At 41.0% G+C, this 18,153-nt stretch overlaps 1 protein-coding gene across 3 annotated transcripts in view; it reads right to left on the bottom strand.

The window, feature by feature from the left end:
- ERO1B (endoplasmic reticulum oxidoreductase 1 beta) overlaps positions 1–16,442 on the bottom strand; it is a 63,901-nt gene extending 47,459 nt beyond the window's left edge. For 2 of the 3 annotated variants that reach the window (XM_060035020.1, XM_060035021.1), the window contains exons 1-2: positions 16,141–16,442; positions 3,925–4,044 (exon numbers count right to left, since the gene is read on the bottom strand). In XM_060035020.1, coding sequence (XP_059891003.1) covers positions 3,925–4,044; positions 16,141–16,242 — 222 coding nt within the window. In that variant the 5' untranslated portion in view covers positions 16,243–16,442. Of the gene's footprint in view, positions 1–3,924; positions 4,045–4,822; positions 7,596–16,140 lie in introns of those variants that run through there. The other variant, XM_060035022.1, reaches the window with a different exon arrangement.
- Between the last annotated feature and the right edge of the window lie 1,711 nt (positions 16,443–18,153).

Genomic DNA, 18,153 nt, shown 5'->3' with positions numbered 1-18,153 from the left:
TTTTAAAATTTTTATGCTTCTAGTTGCTTTTTCTTGTTTGACTATACTGGCCAATTTGGTCCAACAGTAAAGGAGATAGTAGGTAACCCCTCCTCATGGTTCCTGACCTAAGGAAGAATTGCTCTAGTGTTTCCCCAGAAGTAAGGTGCTGGCAGTGCTGATGTTAGGGTTGAAATTATCATGTTAAGGAAGTATCCGTCATTCTTACTTTGTCAACGTTTTAAAAAATCAGGAATGTGTACTGAATCTTATTGAAGACCTAAAAGCCTCATCTTTACATTCTTGGAATGAAATCCACTTGGCCATGATATATATATATTTTACTTTTGGTAACATGCTCAAAACTCAGGCATCATCTTTGAGTTCACTTTTACCCTCACACCTTACATTCAAACCATCAGAAGAGCTTGCTGTGTTACCTTTCATATATGGCACTAATTCGATCATTTTTCACCTTTTCCAACTCTACCAGCCTATTTCCAAATCCATATCATCTTTCAGCTGGACTACTGCAATAGCCTCAGAAGTGCTTTCTCTGTTTCCTCTCTCACACCCATACAGTCTCTTTTGTACAAATTCCTCCAATAGCTTCTTATAACACTTTGGATCCAAAAGCCTCACTGTGGTTTAAAAAAACCCAAAAAACTACAGGGCCTTATTAAGTCATTGTTTAATTCTCAAATTTTGATTTAAATGCTTAAATGAAAGCATAGGGGTTTTCTTGTTTGTTTGTTTTTGGCCACCCCAAGTGGCTTGCGGGATCTTAGTTCCCCGACCAGGGATCAAACCCAGCCTTTGGCAGGGAGAGCGCAGAGCCCAAACCACTGGACCACCAGGGAATTCTTTTTTTTTTTTTTTTTAATCTGGCCCCTACCTACCTCTCCAAATCTCCTTCTCATTCGCTTTCCTCCAGCTATACTGGTCTTCAAACACTCTGCGCCTTTATACCTGCAGTTCAACTCCCCTTCCCTGGAATATTCTTTCTCCAGATTGTCACGGGTGACTCTTTCACGTTAGGTAGGTCTTTGCTCAAATGGCACAGCAGGAATGTCTTCCTTTCCTGACCACCTTCTTTAAAATAGGGCTACCTACCTTCTCCATTCCCATTATCCTCTATCTCCAATTTTATTTTTCTCCATGTAATTTCCTATGATTATAAAGTAAATGCTATTTTATTGTTTCCTTGTTTATTGTCTGTCTCCCTAATCATATAAAAAGTTTCATAAAGTGAGAGGCTTTGTTTTATTCACTATTGTATCCACAGCACCTAGAATACACTCTGCTACAGAGTAATTATTCCATAAATACTTGGCAAATAAAGGAATGTAACGGATAGTAGAAGAGAGAAAATATAAATACAAGCTACAGCAGCCAAGTGACTGGTTGATAGAGGTAGACTGTTACTTCTACCTGTATTTCCTTGCTTGCTGAATCATAAGCATGTATGTGTGTTTAAAATTAACCTCTTCTCTTAGCTTTCCTCTTCCACCACTAATGTACTCTACGTCAAATTTCTTTTTTTTTTTTTTTTTTTTGAATTCACAGGTTGACAGAACTACAAGAAGAGTAGATAGCACCCATATATCCTAGACTTGAAGATAACTGGATTAACTAGATCATTGCATTACCCTCCTTTGGGAAAGGGTACGAATATATTCCAGTTACACACACAGTAATTTCATTATGTTGGTTGGAACATTTTTTAAATTGCATGTATGATGATGAATTGTATGTTGGCTAGCCAATGACCACATTGTTATTTTTGCCTACTCAACTTTCATTTTTCCTCCTTCTGTAACATCCCCTAATTTCTCTTGGAGAAACAATATGCAAATGCAAACAGGACTATTAACCAAATTGTCCTTTGGTCAAGTGGTGGGGTTATATGACCCTGCCTAGACCAATTTAGACCCTCTCTCCCAGAAATCTGACTCTTGTGTAATATTAAAATATGGGAAAATGGTTAATTTGATCCAAAATTTTGGCAGTATCATAAAGAGAATGGCCATTAGTTCCTGCTATAATTTCTGTCTTTTCTGAAATATGCTTCTTCAGCTTATCTTTCAATTTTGTGAGCTGCTCCACACCTTTTCTTAATAAAACTTCTCTTTCGTTTGTAAGCCAACAAAAGTACCCTACCTTAGGATACCTAAACCATTGTTTATTCTCCGGAAAATGTGGATAATGTTGATCTAACAGGATTTCAGTATAAAGATTCAATGAGATATTCATTCATTTATTCAAATATTTGAGTGCCTACTATTGACCAGATCTATGGGGATACAGAAACAGAAGATATAATCCCAAAAGGTAAGTGTGAAAGAGTGAGGGCCATGACATGTTGAGTGGACATGTGATCTGGACGTTCTGTGAAGAGATGGTCTTTGATAGAAGGAACACTTCCTTCTCTGTATTAGACTGAACCATATGAAACTGGCAACATTCAACCATTCTGATCTCTAAAAGCAACAATTTCATATGGTTAAGCCTAGCAGTAGAAAGGAAGCAAGAGAAAGCAGTTACAAATGCAGACAGACTTATAGACATAGGAGTGGGAATCTGAAGAAGCTATTGGAACCTGTGTTGTTTGTATGTAAAATGTCTAGAATGTTAGACAATAGTTTGCTTAGGTATAGATTTCTTTTTGAAGTAAGTTTATGGCAACTGTATTCCTAAAGGATTTTGTATAGAGGAGAAACATTCACTTTTTTGTATATTCTTGGGGCTGATGGGAAAAGGGGATGGGTTCCCATATCTTTAGGTTTTGACTTTGTTATCTTTCTGCACAACTTACATTATTTGGGAAGTTTTATTTTTTAACCTTCAAAAATATTTAAAGGACTGGGGACTTCCCTGGTGGCGCAGTGGTTAAGAATCCACCTGCCAATGCAGGGGACATGGATTTGATCCCTGACCTGGGAAGATCCCACATGCCGAGGAGCAACTAAGCCCATGCACCACAACTACTGAGCCTGCGCTCTAGAGCCCGTGAGCCACAACTACTGAGCCCAAGTGTCACAACTAGTGAAGTCTGTGCGCCTAGAGCCCATGCTCCGCAGAGAGAAGCCACCGCAATAAGAAGCCTGTGCACCGCAACGAAAAGTAGCCCCTGCTCACAGCAACTAGAGAAAGCCCGCACACAGCAATGAAGACCCAACGCGGCCAAAAATAAATACATAAATAAATGTATAAAATATATTTAAAGGACTAAGATAACCTATACAGTAACAGGATAAAAAAGGAAATCATGCTTACTTTTTAAAATAAACTAAAAATGAAAATCAAAGAAATTATAAACCCAACCAAATACTGAGAGCAAGAACACAACAGCAGCTTTTAAACCATTGTTCTTTTGAATTTGTGTTATTGCTACTGCCTTTAACCTACCATTGGTTATTCTGAAACGGTCCAGCGTGGACTATTGTTCGACTTAAGAACCAATGCTGCAGTCTTACTATGGATGGTGTTCTGCTTCTATCCTCAGGCTGCTTTGCCACCTGTCACAGTGAGCTACCCAACAAATGCTGCTGTGGAACCGTGTACCACTAACAACGACAGCACACGACAATGCCATCAGCACAACTCAGAGCCTGGGTAGGTGTGTCTGGATAACAGAACCTAAGTTACAAGGGAGACTGATAAAATAAGTCCTGGGCATTTTCAGCTTCTTTAGAAGAAGGAGTCTCTGCCTCAAAACCCAAATTGAACAATGAGAAATCCCCCAAACATAAGAAGGGAGTTCAGATTCTTAGGGTTCAAAAAGACTAATAGGTTTTCACTGCAATACTTAATACATTCCAATGATAAAGGATACACACAGGGTGCTGAGTAGAAATGGGTTTCCAAAAGAGTCGCAAGAGTTGCACCTGTAGAGAGCTATATAAAAATCTTTAGTACCAACGGAATCTGAAATTATAACCATACCTTGTAATAACGGAAATAGTCTCGTTCTTGCAGCTTTTTTATTTTGGGGAAGATTTTGAAGGTGTTGAAGTTATCGATGCTATCAACATCACACAAGCAGTCATCCAGGACACCGGTGACCTAGGGGGAAACATGTATATAATTGAAAAGATGTAAACTACTGATGTTTCAATCTTAACAAATCTGTACTGTTACATAAAAAGCTAAATTATGCATTCAACTTAGTTAGTATTTGCTGATTAAGATATATAACATTTAAAGCAGTCACTTTTTTACAATGGTCAATTAAATAAAAAGCAATAGAAGGATTAGATATACCCATTCTGAAGAACTAAACATTCTTGTTCAGCGGTCAAAAAGAAAGCTATTGAATGCTTTCTCCCTTGACTAAACATATACAAAATCCAAATAGTCATTGGAATGCTAAGGCAACTTCTTCCAAGATTAACCTAGAAATCACAGGCTGTAATAATATTGCTGTAGTAACTCTTTCTTTTAGACTGCCATTTATGGAACACTTACGTGACAGGCATGATGCTAAGACTACTACATATGTTAACTCATTTATTCTTTAAATACCCTAAGAAATGGTATTATTATCCTCATTTTACATGTCAGGATATTAAGGCTTAGCAAGGTTAAAATAATTTTTCCAAAGTAGACATGAGACTTAAGTCACAAGTCTACTGCACTTTAAAATCTATGCTTTTATCCACTACTCAAAGTATACATTAATCGAAGAGAAACTGATATTTACAAAGTGAGTTCAGAGTCTAAAAATTCCATAAAACATTCTTCAGCTAAATTTAAAAATGGGACTCATTAATATGCACAACTTGGATGAATCTTTATGGAATTAAGCTGAGTGAAAAAGCGCCAATTCCAAAAGGTTACATACCATATGGTTTCATTCATGTAACATTTTTTTAATAACTTTATTTTATTTTATTTATTTTATTTTCGGCCGTGTTGTGTCTTCGTTGCCATGCACGGGCTTCCTCTAGTTGCGTTGAGAGGGGGCTACTCTTTGTTGCGGTGCGCAGGCTTCTCATTGCAGTGGCTTCTCTCGTTGTGGAGCATGGGCTCTAGGCACGCGGGCTCAGGAGTTGTGGCTCGTGGGCTCTAGAGCACAGGCTCAGTAGTTGTGGTGCACGGGCTTAATTGCTCCGTGGCATGTGGGATCTTCCCAGACCAGGGCTTGAATCGATGTCCCCTGCATTGGCAGGAAGATTCTTAACCACTGAGCCATCAGGGAAGCCCGATAGAACATTTTTGAAATGACAAAAGTTTAGAAATGGAGAACAGCTTACTGGTTGCCAGCGCTTAGGGACTGGAGAAGGGGATGGGAGCTTGATGGAGGAGTAAGGTAGGAAGGAGGTAGGTGTGGTTACAAAAGGGCAACAGAAAGGATCCTTGCAGTGATGAAATTTTTCAGTATCTTGACTGGTGCTGGACACACAAACCTATACATGTGATAAAAGAGTACAGAACTAATCCATAGGTACACAAATGAAACAAGTAAAACAGATACACATGATTGTATCAACGTCTATGTCCTATTTATAATATTATACTATATGTTTACAAAATGTTACCATTGGAAAAAACTAGATAAAGGGTAAATGACATTTTTACGTATTATTTCTCACAACTGCATGGAACCTACAATTATCGCAATTAAAATTAAAATTAAAAAAAATGGGACTCAGTCTGTTAAAGGTTATTCATGTGATCCATAAGAGCAATATATGCGAAGAACGATCAAAAAATGGAAACTTCCCAGTTGTTTGTCTCACGCTACAACATAAAGAGTTAGAGCTATATTATCTTGAGATAAAGAAAAGGAATCATTATCAATAATTGTGGCTCTGAAGTTCTTCTATGCTTTGCTATCCCACTTACTAAGATCCTGTCACTAACTCCACCAAATTTCATTCCATTGCTCTGAGCTTACTGCTTACAAAACTTCAAATTCTAGGCCCCTAAATAATAAAAGGGGGGAAAAGAGGAAACAAAATACACACCAAAAATCTTTCTAGGCTTTAAAAATATTTTACCCACGACTGCTCATTCTTACAAATTCTTCTTAAATTGTTAACTTTTAGTTAGTAAACCACAGTATTTTTAAAAATTTTAATTGCGTAGGGGCTGGAGTAAGGCATACAAAATTACTGTGAACTTATTTCCAACTGTTAAAGGCTACTACTAAGACAAACACTGTATATAACCAAATTTTAAAAAATAGAAATTAGACAGGAAGAAGAAATAAAAGGCACCCAAGTTGGAGAGGAAGAAGTAAAATTTTCACTATTTGCAGATGATATGATATTATTCACAGAAAATCCTAAAGAATTTCAGACTAAACACTGTTAGAACTAATAAACAAGTTCCAGGATACAAAATCAATACACAAAAATCATGTGTAGTGCTTCCATACACTAATAACAAACTATCAGAAAGAGAAATTAAGAAACAATTCATTTACCATTGCAACAAAAAGAAATAACACCTAGGAAAAAATTTAACCAAGAGGTTTAAGACCTAGAAACTATAATTTATTATGGAAAATATTAAAGACACAATAAACGGAAGGCTATTCCATACTCATGGATTAGAAGAATATTGTTAAAATGTCCATAGTACTCAAAGCAGTATAAAGGTTCAATACAATCCCTATCAAAATTCCAACAGCATTTTTCACAGAAATAGAAGAGTCCTAAAAATTTGTGTGGAATCATAAAAGACCCAGAACAGCCAAAGCAATCTTGAGAAAAAACAAAGCTGGAGGCATCATATGCCCCAATTTCAAACTATATTGCAAACCTAGAAAAACAAAAACACACAGACCAACAAAACAGAATAAAAAGCCCAGAAAGAAACCCATAAATATACAGTCAAGTAATTTATGACAACAGAGCCAAGAATACACAATGGGGAAAGGATAGTCTCTTCAATAAACAGTGTTGGGAAAACCAGGCATACAGCCACATGCACAAGAATGAAAAGTGGACATTATCCTACAGCATACACAAAAATTAACTCAAGTGGATCAAAGATTTGAACATAAGACCTGATACCCTAAAACTCCTAGAAGAAAACACAAGTGTTAAGCTCCTTGACATCAGTCTTAGTGATGATTTTTTGGATTTGACACCAAAAGCAAAGGCAACAAAAGTAAAAACAAACTAGTGGGACTACATCAAACTAAAAAGCTTCTGCACAGGGCTTCCCTGGTGGCGCAGTGGTTAAAAATCTGCCTGCCAATGCAGGGGACACGGGTTCAAGCCCTGGTCCAGGAAAATCCCACATGCCGCGGAGCAACTAGACCCGTGAGCCACAACTACTGAGCCTGCGCGTCTGGAGCCTGTGCTCCACAACAAAAGAGGCCACGATAGTGAGAGGCCCGCGCACCGCGATGAAGAGTGGCCCCCGCTTGCCACAACTAGAGAAAGCCCTCGCACAGAAACAAAGACCCAACACAGCCAAAAATAAATTAATTAATTAAAAAAAAGAAAAAACTTCAAAAAAAAAAGCTGCACAGCAAAGCAAAACCACTAACAAAATGAAAAGACAACCTATGGAATGGAAGAAAATATTTGCAAATCATATGCAGTAAGGGGTTAATATCCAAAATATATAAAGAACTCACACAATTTAACAGCAAAGAATAATCTGATTAAAATATGAGCAGAGAATCTGAACAGACCTTTTTCCAAAGAAGACATATGGATGGCCAGCAGGTACACGAAAAGGTGCTCAGTATCACCAATCATCAGGGAAACGAAAATCAGAACCACAATGAGATATCACATCACACCTGTCAGCATGGCTATTATCAAAAAGACAAGAAGTAACAAGTGTTGGTGAGGATGTGGAGGAAAGAAAACCCTTGGGCACTGTTGGTGGGAATGTAAATTGGTGCAGTCACCATGGAGAACCGTATGGAGGGCCCAGAAAAAAATTAAAAATAGAACTACCACAAGATCCAACAATTTCACTTCTTGGTATTTAACTGAAGAAAACAAATATACTAACTTGAAAAGATATATGTAGCTCCACGTTCACTGCAGCATTATTTACAATAACCAAGTACGGAAGCGATCCAAGTATCCATTGATGGATGAATAAAGAAAATGTGGTATATATACACAATATATCCAGTCATGAAAATGAATAAAACCTGGCCATTTGCAACATGGATGGAACTTGAGGACATAATGCTTACTGAACTAAGGGAGAGAAAGATAAATACCATACAGTCTCACTTACACGTGGAGTCTAAACAAAACACAACAACAACAAAAATCAAAAAGAAATCTAAGCGTATGCATACAGAGAACAGATTAGTGCTGTCAGAGGCGCTGGGGTAGGAGGTTCAGGGAAATGTGGGAAGGGGGTTAAAAAGTATAAGCTTCCAGTTATAAAGTCAGGGGGATGTAATGTACAGCACAGTGACTACAGTTAATAAGACTGTATTATATATTTGAAACTTCCTAACAAAGTAAATCTTAAAAGTTTTTATCACAAGAAAAAAAAATTCTAATAATGTATGGTGATGGGTTTTAACTAGACTTATTCTGGTGATCATTTCACAATATATAGAGATACCAAATCATTATGTTGTACATCTAACATTGATACAGTATTATGTCAATCATATCTAAATAAAATTTATAAATAGAAATGGAATACCACCAGTATCTTTGAAGTCCCTTTTTAATTATATCCATCTCCCTCCTCTTAGAGGTAAAAATTTTACTTTCGTTTATTTCTTTTCTTTATAATTTCATCACATATGTATCCCTAAACAATGTACTTAGGTTATTCTTTCCTGTTTTTGAACTTTAACATGAACGTAATCTAATGTGTGACTTCTTCTGTGATGTGCTTCTTTTGCTAACATTTTACTTTGGCATTTACCCAAGATGATGAATTTTATAGTAGCTCATTTATTTTCACTGCTGTAAATGTTACATTATCTGAAAATGTCATGATTTATTTGTTCTATTGTTGATCTATTATATACGGTAAGCAGAGAGATGGCCCCCGGAAGATGTCCATGCTCTAATTTCTGAAACCTGTGACTATGTTAAAAGGGACTTAGCAGATGTGATTAAGTTAAGGAATTTAAGATGGTGAGATTACACTGGATTATTCAGGTGGAACCAATACAAAGTTCTTTATAAGAGGGAGACAGGTGTGTCAGAGTCAGAGGAAGATTGGAAGATTCTACACTGCTGGCTTTGAAGATGGAGGAAGAGGCCACAAGCCAAGGAACACAGCAGCTTTTAGAAGCTTGGAAAAGGCAAGGAACAGTTCTCCCCTAATGAAAGGGAGAAAGAAGCCTTGTTCACACATTTATCACACCTTTAAGACCAATTTTCAGACTTCTGGGCATAGAACTATAAGATAATAACTTTGTGTTATATTAAGCCACCAAGTTTGTAAATTTGTTACAGCAGCAATAGGAAACTAATACAATTCATATTTAGGTTATTTCCAGAATCAGCTAAAGAATAATGTCATACAAACATTTTTGTACATATCTCCTGATATATATGTGTGTGTAAGACATCCTCCAGGTTATATGCTTAGGAGAATTACTAGAAGTACATGTTCAGTTTTACTAGGGAATGACAGGCTTATTTCCAAAACAGTTGTACCAGTTTACAACCCTACCAACAGTGGATGGGAGTTACTGTTGAATCATATCCTCACCAATATTTTACATTAATCTGTTTTCATTTTTGCCAATCTAGTAAGCATGAAAGGGTCTCTGATTTTTTTTTGCACTAATGAGGTACAAAATTCTAATGTTTTATAAAACATTTCTATTCTTGTGTAAAATGTCTGTTTATATCTTTTGTTCATTTTTCTATTGGGTTGTCTTTTTCATATTGACATGCAGTAAAAATACTGCTTTTTCCCTATTCTGTTTTAACCTTCTGGAACTCCAGTCATCACATCAGACCTTCTTACTCTATTCTTCACATCTCTTAAGCTCTCTTAAACATTTACCATCCTGTTATCTTTCTGGGGTTCATTCTGAATAACTTACTTGCACTTCTCTTCCATTCATTTATTCATTTATCCAACATATTTATTGAGAGCCTAACATAAGCCCTGCACTGTTCTAATTACTGGGAATGTAATATTAGAAGAAAGAGAATTCTCATAGAAGAGAAAAACAAATGAATGACCAAAGTATAGAGTCTGTCAGATAGTAATAAAGTGATATGGAGGAAAACTAGAGAATTGAGACAGGTGTTACAGAATCGGTGCTGCTAAATTTTTAAACAGGGATAATTATAGAAGGTCCAACTGAAATTTCAGCAAAACTTAGAGGGGAAGGAGCGAACCAATGCTTTTTTGGTGGGGGGGGGTGGTGAGGGGGGCCGGGAGAGGAAGAAGCATTCCAGGCATTGGGAATACTAAATGCGAAGGCCCTGAGGCAGTAAGCTTGCCCAAGGGCTCAGAGAAACAATAAGGAGGACTACATAGTAGGTAAAAGGAGAATTAGAGGACCTTTATTAAGATTGTGGCTTTTCTGAGTCTGGTGCTTTCTCACACCAACCAATTCTCCACCTCTCCAACATTAACTGGGTGCCCAATTCAATTCTGATTTCACATGGAATTAGAGCAGACCCCAAAGATTAAGGGTGTAGACACACAGGACTGCCCCGACTTAAGATGCCAGCCCCAAGCCACCTGTAACTGACAGACCGGCTATAGAGAGGGGTTCCCACAACTTCCTTCTCAGGTTTGATAATTAGCTAGAATGGCCTATAGAACTCAGGAAAACACTTTACTTACGTTTACTGGTTTACTGCAAAGGGTACAACTCAGAAACAGCCAAACGGAAGAGATGCACAGGGCAAGGTACTGATTGGCGTATGGGGGGAGGGGGCAGCGTGCAGAAGTTCTGTGCCTCTGCACTGCTCTCCCAGCAAGTCTATGCGTTCATCAACCTGGGAGCTCATCGAATCTCACTGTTCTATGAGTTTTTACAGAGCTCAATCTACAGCACCCCTTGCCCGAACCTGGAGATCAGTGGGTAGGGCCGAAAGTTCCAGTCCTCTAAGCACTTGGCCTTTCTGCACCAGGCTCATCCTGAAGCTCTCTAGGGGTTCCCACCTAAGTCACCTCATTAGCATAAACTCAGCTACGACTGAAAGGGGCACCCCTATTTCTCAGGAAATTGCAAGGCTTTTAGGAGCTTCGTGCCAGGAATAGGGGATAACGAGCAAGTATGTTTTTGTACCGTGCACAACACTGAGTGAGGCAGGAAGCCACTGGAAGAGTTTTAAGCAAAGCCTAAAAGGAACATGGAGTACAAGGCAAGGATGAAGGGTTTCTCTTTTATATTGTATGGTCAGGGAAGGCGACAATTTAGGTAAGTGGACATGGCAGATAAGGTGACGCTTTAGCAGAAACCTAAGAAAGTGAGCGAGTGGACCACATGAATACATGAGAAGAGTGTTAGCTCGGCAGAGGAAACTGCTAGTCCAAGAGTCTCAATGCAAGAACACATCTGCCGTGTTTGAGGAACAGCTGAGAAGTCAGCTTGGCTGCAGCATAGGTTTAAGGGGGAGTAGACTGTGGGAAGGACAGATTTGAGGGGGGAAAAAAAATCAGGAATTCGGTTCCTGATACATCAAGTTCGTGATACCTATTAATTATCCAAGTGGAGAGGTTGAAAAGGTAGTTGGATGTATGGATCTAGAGCTGAGAATCCTAGTCTGGAGATTCTGAAAGTCAGTTATATAGATGGTATTTAAAATCAAGAGACTAAATGAGATGACAAAGGTGGAGAGAAGAAAGACTACAAGATTTGAACCCTGAGGTTCAACATTAGCGGTTAGGAACAGAGGAGGAACAAGCAAAGGATTCTAAGAAAGACTGGCCTGCAGAAAGACAGGGAAAAAAATCAGAAAAGTATACTATCCCGGAAACCAAAAAAAGAAAAAAAAAAACAAGAAACATATTTCAAAGACAGTGAGTGGTGAGCTGTGAAAAAGTCTGCCGATTGTTTTTTTTTTTTTTTTTTTTTGGGCGGTGGCCTCTCCCGTTGCGGAGCACAGGCTCCAGACACGCAGGCTCAGCGGCCATGGCTCACGGGCCCAGCCACTCCACAGCATGTGGGATCCTCCCAGACCGGGGCACAAACCCACGTCCCCTGCATCAGCGGGCGGACTCCCAACCACTGTGCCACCAGGGAAGCCCTGCCGACAGTTTTTAAACCTTAGCTTTTTAAACTACTGGCTTTAGCATCAAGGAAGACATTAGTGACCTTGACAAGAGCAGTTTTAAAGAAGTGGTAGAGCCAAAAGTCAGGCTGCAATGGGCTGAATGATCAGAAGAGGAAAGATAAAGGTAACTCTTTTGAGGAGTTTTTCTATAGAGGGGAAAAGAAAAACTGAGCAGAGTCAGAAGAGATGGGTGGCTCAAGAGAGAAATTTAAAATAGTAGAATTAACAGCATGTTTTATGATGACAGTAACAGTCCATTAGAGCAGGAAAAATCAATGATCCAGGAGAGAAAGGGCAGATTTGCTCAAGCCATGTCCTTGAACTGGAAAGAATGGGACTAAAATACAAGTGGAGGGATTGACCTTTGGTAAGAGCACAAACAGTTCATCCATGGTAATCTACAGGAAGTCCAATTATGTGTGTCAGAGACTAGTAGGTGGACAGATGTGGATTATTCTGATTACTCCAACTTTGTTGGTGAAGTATGAAGCTAAAAGTGATGGAAAAGGAGGTGTTGGAGGGTCAAGTAGAAAGAAAAGTACATTAAATGGATGTCTGATTCAATAATCATTTTTTTCTGCTAGGTATAATCAGCTATTTAATCCATCCATTGATTTCTTAATTTCATTTCTAGAACTTCTATTTCATTATGTTTTAATCTTTTGGGTAATTCTTTAAAATTTCTTGTTCTTTTTCATACTTTCAAGGCTTTTTATTTAAACACATTAAACAGTGATTTTAAATTATGTCTGATATTTTCAAAATCTAAGGTCATTATAGGTCTATTTCTATAATCTATATTTCTAATATCTCATTCATGGTGCCTTTGTGTGTTTTGACTATTAGCTTATTCTTCCTGACACTTTATCTTCAAGAATTCCTTAGGGCCTGGGTTGAAAGTAAATCCCAGTATATTTGGATATTTGCTTTTACCAGTAAACTGGGAGCGTACCAACCTGAGGCTGCTACAAATTAAATTTCCCACTTAAAGCTTTTCCCTGTACAGGTGGCATGAATTTGCCCTGTATAAGGGCTGGTTCATGGTTACAAATTCTCAAGACGGTTTTTTTTCCCCTTCCCCTAGCAAGTTTCTTCACTTTCCCCTTACTTGTGGTGGGTTTCATTTCTCATTTACCCTTGTATTGAAGATGTAGCTCTGTGGAGCCCAAGCTTTATGGTGGGGCCTCCTTTTATTGCCCTCTCTTTGGGCAGACACACGCTTTATTTGTTCACGCCACTCCATGCAGTTGTTAAAGCAGAAGGCTCAAGGTGTTCAGAGTTCGGGGGAAGTCCTCAAGGTAATGGGACTGAAGCAGCACTGTTTGAGTCTCAAGGTTCTGGCTTTCCATCCTGGGGGGGTGCGGGGCGGCTTTATGTATTCCTTGATTTCCTGCCACCTCAGAAATGCATTTTAAAAAATTTAAAAATATATCTGACTGAAGTTATTTCTTTACAGGAAGATTAACTTGTTATATCACTTGTATGCACTATGTTTTTAGTTCCTATGTTTTGCCATAATACAAAGCACATTTGCATTTCATTTATAAAACATGGGGTATGTGGTGTACAAATGCCTGTCATTTCGTGTGCTTAAAAATAATTTTATGCTTTTAATGTAAGGAGATAATATTCAAAATATTCATCTCCTTAACTAAGTTCTTCTGAATAGAAGTACTTTTTAAAAAATCTAATTCTTCCCTTTATTCTTTACCGTTTTTCTTCCAATTTAGTGTATGAAAGAGAAGAGAAAGAACTGGCTTGGTTCCATCTTTTTATTTTCCTGGGTCTCCCTCTGCTCTATTTCTATACCGCAAAGAAGCAAGCATGCTGAGATGCACTGTATAAACCAGAAAGAAGCCTACTGGGGCTCCAGTCTAATCTTGTTCACTTACTTAACAAGTGTGATATTTATCATGTAAGCTCTCTTAATGTCAGTTACCTCAATCGGCCCACAGATATGTCAAATAAAATGAGATAATGTATATTTAAACATGTTACAGATTAAAGTACTATCTAAAATATGATCCAACACTATATTAGAAAGTACCACTGGAAACAAAAAACATATATATTCATTTTTGAGGACTGTTTGGTACAATGCTACCTTGAATATGTGCAAATCTTTAACTATTGAACTATATATATTCATTTGGACATAATGAAACTTAAATTACATATATTCACTTGGATATAATAAAACTTAAAGTACACATGGAATTATAAAGCATTAATACACATAATTAGTGATAGGAACCTAAAACAAAGCTTCTACATTGGTAATAAAGTATACAATTAATATATGCTATATAAAGAGAAAATGAGAAAAATCAAAATTTTAAAAAATAGCTAAATGTAAATTCTACTCAAAAAGAAACGACCCACTAATAACTAGAAAATAATTTTGCCAAAGACAATTTGGAAAATATACTTTTCGTAAGTCTGGTAGATATGCCCAGATTGCCACTATCTATTTCAGTGTTTCCAAGTGGGGTTAAAAGATAGTTACAAGGGTAACTGCATTAGTTACTTGCAAGGTTGGTTTAAAATGCTGATTCTTGGTTCACATCCAGATCCCTTAAATCAGAACATCTGGTAATGGACCCAGAGAATCTGCATTTTTACCATCCCCCCTCCCCACCCAAACCAAAAGTCTGCCCCTTTTATTTTTGTCAAATCATTCATTTAAAAAATATTCAGGGACTTCCCTGGCGGTCCAGTGGTTAAGACCTCACCTTCCAGTGCAGGGGGTGTGGGTTTGATCCCTGGTCGGGGAGCTAAGATCCCACACGCCTCGCAGCCGAAAAACCAAAACATAAAACGGAAGCAACATTGTAAGAAATTCAATAAAGACTTAAAAAATGGTCCACATCCAAAAAAAAAAAAATCTTAAAAAAAAACTTCAAACAGGGACAGAAACTGAATATTCGGGCATTCGGGATTCAGAACACCATAACACTATGACACCGAATAAAAAGTGAGAAAAACATGTTTACACGGTTACCCTCAGTTATCTTCAATTTTACTTAACAATCAGCATTAATTGCTTCAATCGACGTCTCCCTCATTATCGGGCCACCTGAGACACCTTTTGTGTTTTTTGCTTTTAGCGGTTCTACCACTTTGGAGCAGGTGCAGGCAAGAGAGCACCTGGCAGAGGTCTACTCAAATTCTCCTGTATGAAAAAGAAGCAAACACCTTTCTTAAGGCAAAAGGCTGCGGGAAGCTAACGCTCTGATTTCCAGCATATTGAGAACCCTTCCTTAAGATACGCCTCACAAAGACAACCCCCAAACCCTAATTTACCAGCCAGCACCTCACTGCTGATGGAGCCACAAGATCAGACACAGACCTCCGGTCTCGTACTTGGGCTCACCTGGCGACGCCACTTAGCAGACCGAGTACAAGCTGGGTAAAAATACGGCGGTCCTGAGCGAGGGAAGATGCGAGGGGTTCTCTAGTCCGAAAGTCGAGGAAGTTAAGTCTCGTCCCCCTCGCGATCCACACGGCTGTTGCAGGCCCGCGGGGTCTGTCACCTCCTCTCCACCTGCCCGCCGACCCCCTGAGCTCGCCGCAGGGAGGACTTCCCCATTTCTCTGCGTGCTCTCTTCCCAAAACAGCCGCGGAGGTTTTCATTCCCGTCCCATCTCCCGCCACACTCTCAGCCGCTTAAACATCAGAAAGACAGAAACGAAAACACCTCCGGGGACCGTCACCATCTTCCTCATTCTCCTGCCATCACCCCAGGAGTGTCGCCAGCCCCGTACGCCGCGAGCGGCTCGCAGGCGTTTCCTGGGCTCAACGATCACGGTTTCAGCCCCCCTCCCCGCCCCCCCATCTTTTCCGCTCGCCAGAAACCACGCCGGGCTGCGGCTCCGGCCCTCCCGCGCCTCAGCCGCGGCCCGGTCGCCGCCGCTGCAGCCGCCGGCTTTCGGCCGGGGGTCCCCGCGCCGCCATCACTCGGGCTCACCTGGGCCTCGACGACGCTCGGGAGGAAGCTCAGGGTGACCAGCAGCTGCAACGCGGCCGCCGCCCCCTGCCCTGCGCCGGCCCGCCCGACCCCCCGGCTCATGCTGACCTCTCCCCTCGCCGCGGCCGGCCGGGCCCCTCGGGGCCGGAGAACGGCGGGCGGCCCGGGCGACGACCCAAGGGGACGACTCCCGGCGGCCGAGAGACTCCAGGGTCAGAGGTTTGCACGCCCGTCGGGAGGTAGGGGACGCTCTGCCTGCCTGGCGCCCGGCAGCTGCGAGCGAGGCTGGTGAGTCGAGTGCCCCCGACTTCATCCCCCAGGCGGCCCCGCCCCCGGCCTCCCCTGCGCCGGCCCCGCCCCCTCCGACCGCGAGGCCTTTTGGGAGTTGTGGTCCCGCACGGCCGGGAGGGCGCCTCAGGCCGGAAGGCGGGGCCGGCGGCAGGGGAACCCGGGAACTACAACTGCGGAGACCGCTCCGCCTCCCCGGGGCTTCGGACTGCAAGGCGGCCAATGACTGGGGACCACGCGGGCCTCCAAAACAAGAGGCTGTGCGGGCTGTGCGGGCGGTGCGGGCCGGTGGGAGGGAGCGTCCTCCTTCGCAGCCGGCCGCCCGCTGCGCCCCTTCCCTTGGCAGTTGCTCCTGGAAACGGAGCGAAGGGGCCCCACCCTGTGTCTTCGCCCCCTGACACCGCACGGCCGCGAGGCTCCAGGATCTACGCAAATGAGAAACGAGGGCTCTTCGACTTTAAGTGTCGGGCGCTTTCTTTGTCTCACCCACTTTTCTGTAGCCTCACATCTACAGCGGGTGCCTGGATGAGCCAGCCACCTGCGACTTGTGGAGATGGCTTCGGCTCCTCCTTCATCTTATACGCCCCAGACGTGGATGTCGTCCTCTGCCTCGTCCAGCTCCCACTCCTATGCTGACACGTACAAACATAATTACATACATAATTACATACATAACTACATAATTACAAACACAAAGGATGGGACGTAACCCAAGTTCATAATAAAATCTGGGAATGGGGATGAACACACAGAAAATTTTGGAGTGATAACTGGGTTCAGCTCTCACCTCTAAAACATCCTAGTTTGTTATGTGGCTTTAGACAAGTTACTTAACCTCTCTGAGCCTCAGTTTGTCCGTCTATAAAGTAAACACACTAATACCCACCTGAAACATTGTTCTATCATTGCATAAGATTATAAACATAAAGGGCTTAGTATGGTGCCTAGTATAAAAGAAATGTTCAGGGCCTCCCTGGTGGTGCAGTGGTTGAGAGTCCGCCTGCCGATGCAGGGGACACGGGTTCGTGCCCTGGTCCGGGAAGATCCCACATGCCGCGGCGTGGCTGGGCCCGTGAGCCATGGCCGCTGAGCCTGCGCGTCCGGAGCCTGTGCTCCGCAACGGGAGAGGCCGGCCACAACAGTGAGAGGCCCGTGTACCGGAGAAAAAAAAAAAGAAATGTTCAATAAATGACAGCTGCTATTAGCTTTATTAATATTCTTGATTTCTAGTAAACTAGTAATACATCACCTTACATTTATGCAGTGTGTATTAGTTTCCCACCGTTTGTATAACAAATTACCACAGATTTAGTGGCTTAAAACAAATTTATCATCTTACAGTTCTGGAGGTCAGGAGTCCAAACTGGATCAGCAGAGCTACATTCTTTCTAGAGGCTTTCTCTAGGGGACAATATGTTTTCTTGCCTTTTCCAGCTTCTAGAGGCCAGGCATTCCTTAGCTCATGACCGTGCATCATATTGTCACGTTTCACTCCCTCTGCTTCTGTTGTCACTCACTCCCTCTGCTTCTGTTGTCACATGCCTTCTCTTTCTAAACCTAACTCTACCGCCTCCCTCTTGTAAAGATCCCTGTGATTCCATTGGGCCCACCAGATAATCAAAAATAATCTTCTCAACTCAAAATCCTTAACATAATCACATCTGCTAAGTCCTTTTCGCCACATAGGGTAACATACTTTCAGGATCTGGGGATTAGGGCGTGGGC

This window comes from Delphinus delphis, chromosome 16 (assembly GCF_949987515.2).
Source record: "Delphinus delphis chromosome 16, mDelDel1.2, whole genome shotgun sequence".
NCBI lineage: Eukaryota > Metazoa > Chordata > Mammalia > Artiodactyla > Delphinidae > Delphinus > Delphinus delphis.
Note: the sequence above shows the minus strand (reverse complement) of the source record. Positions and strands in the feature narration are given on the sequence as shown.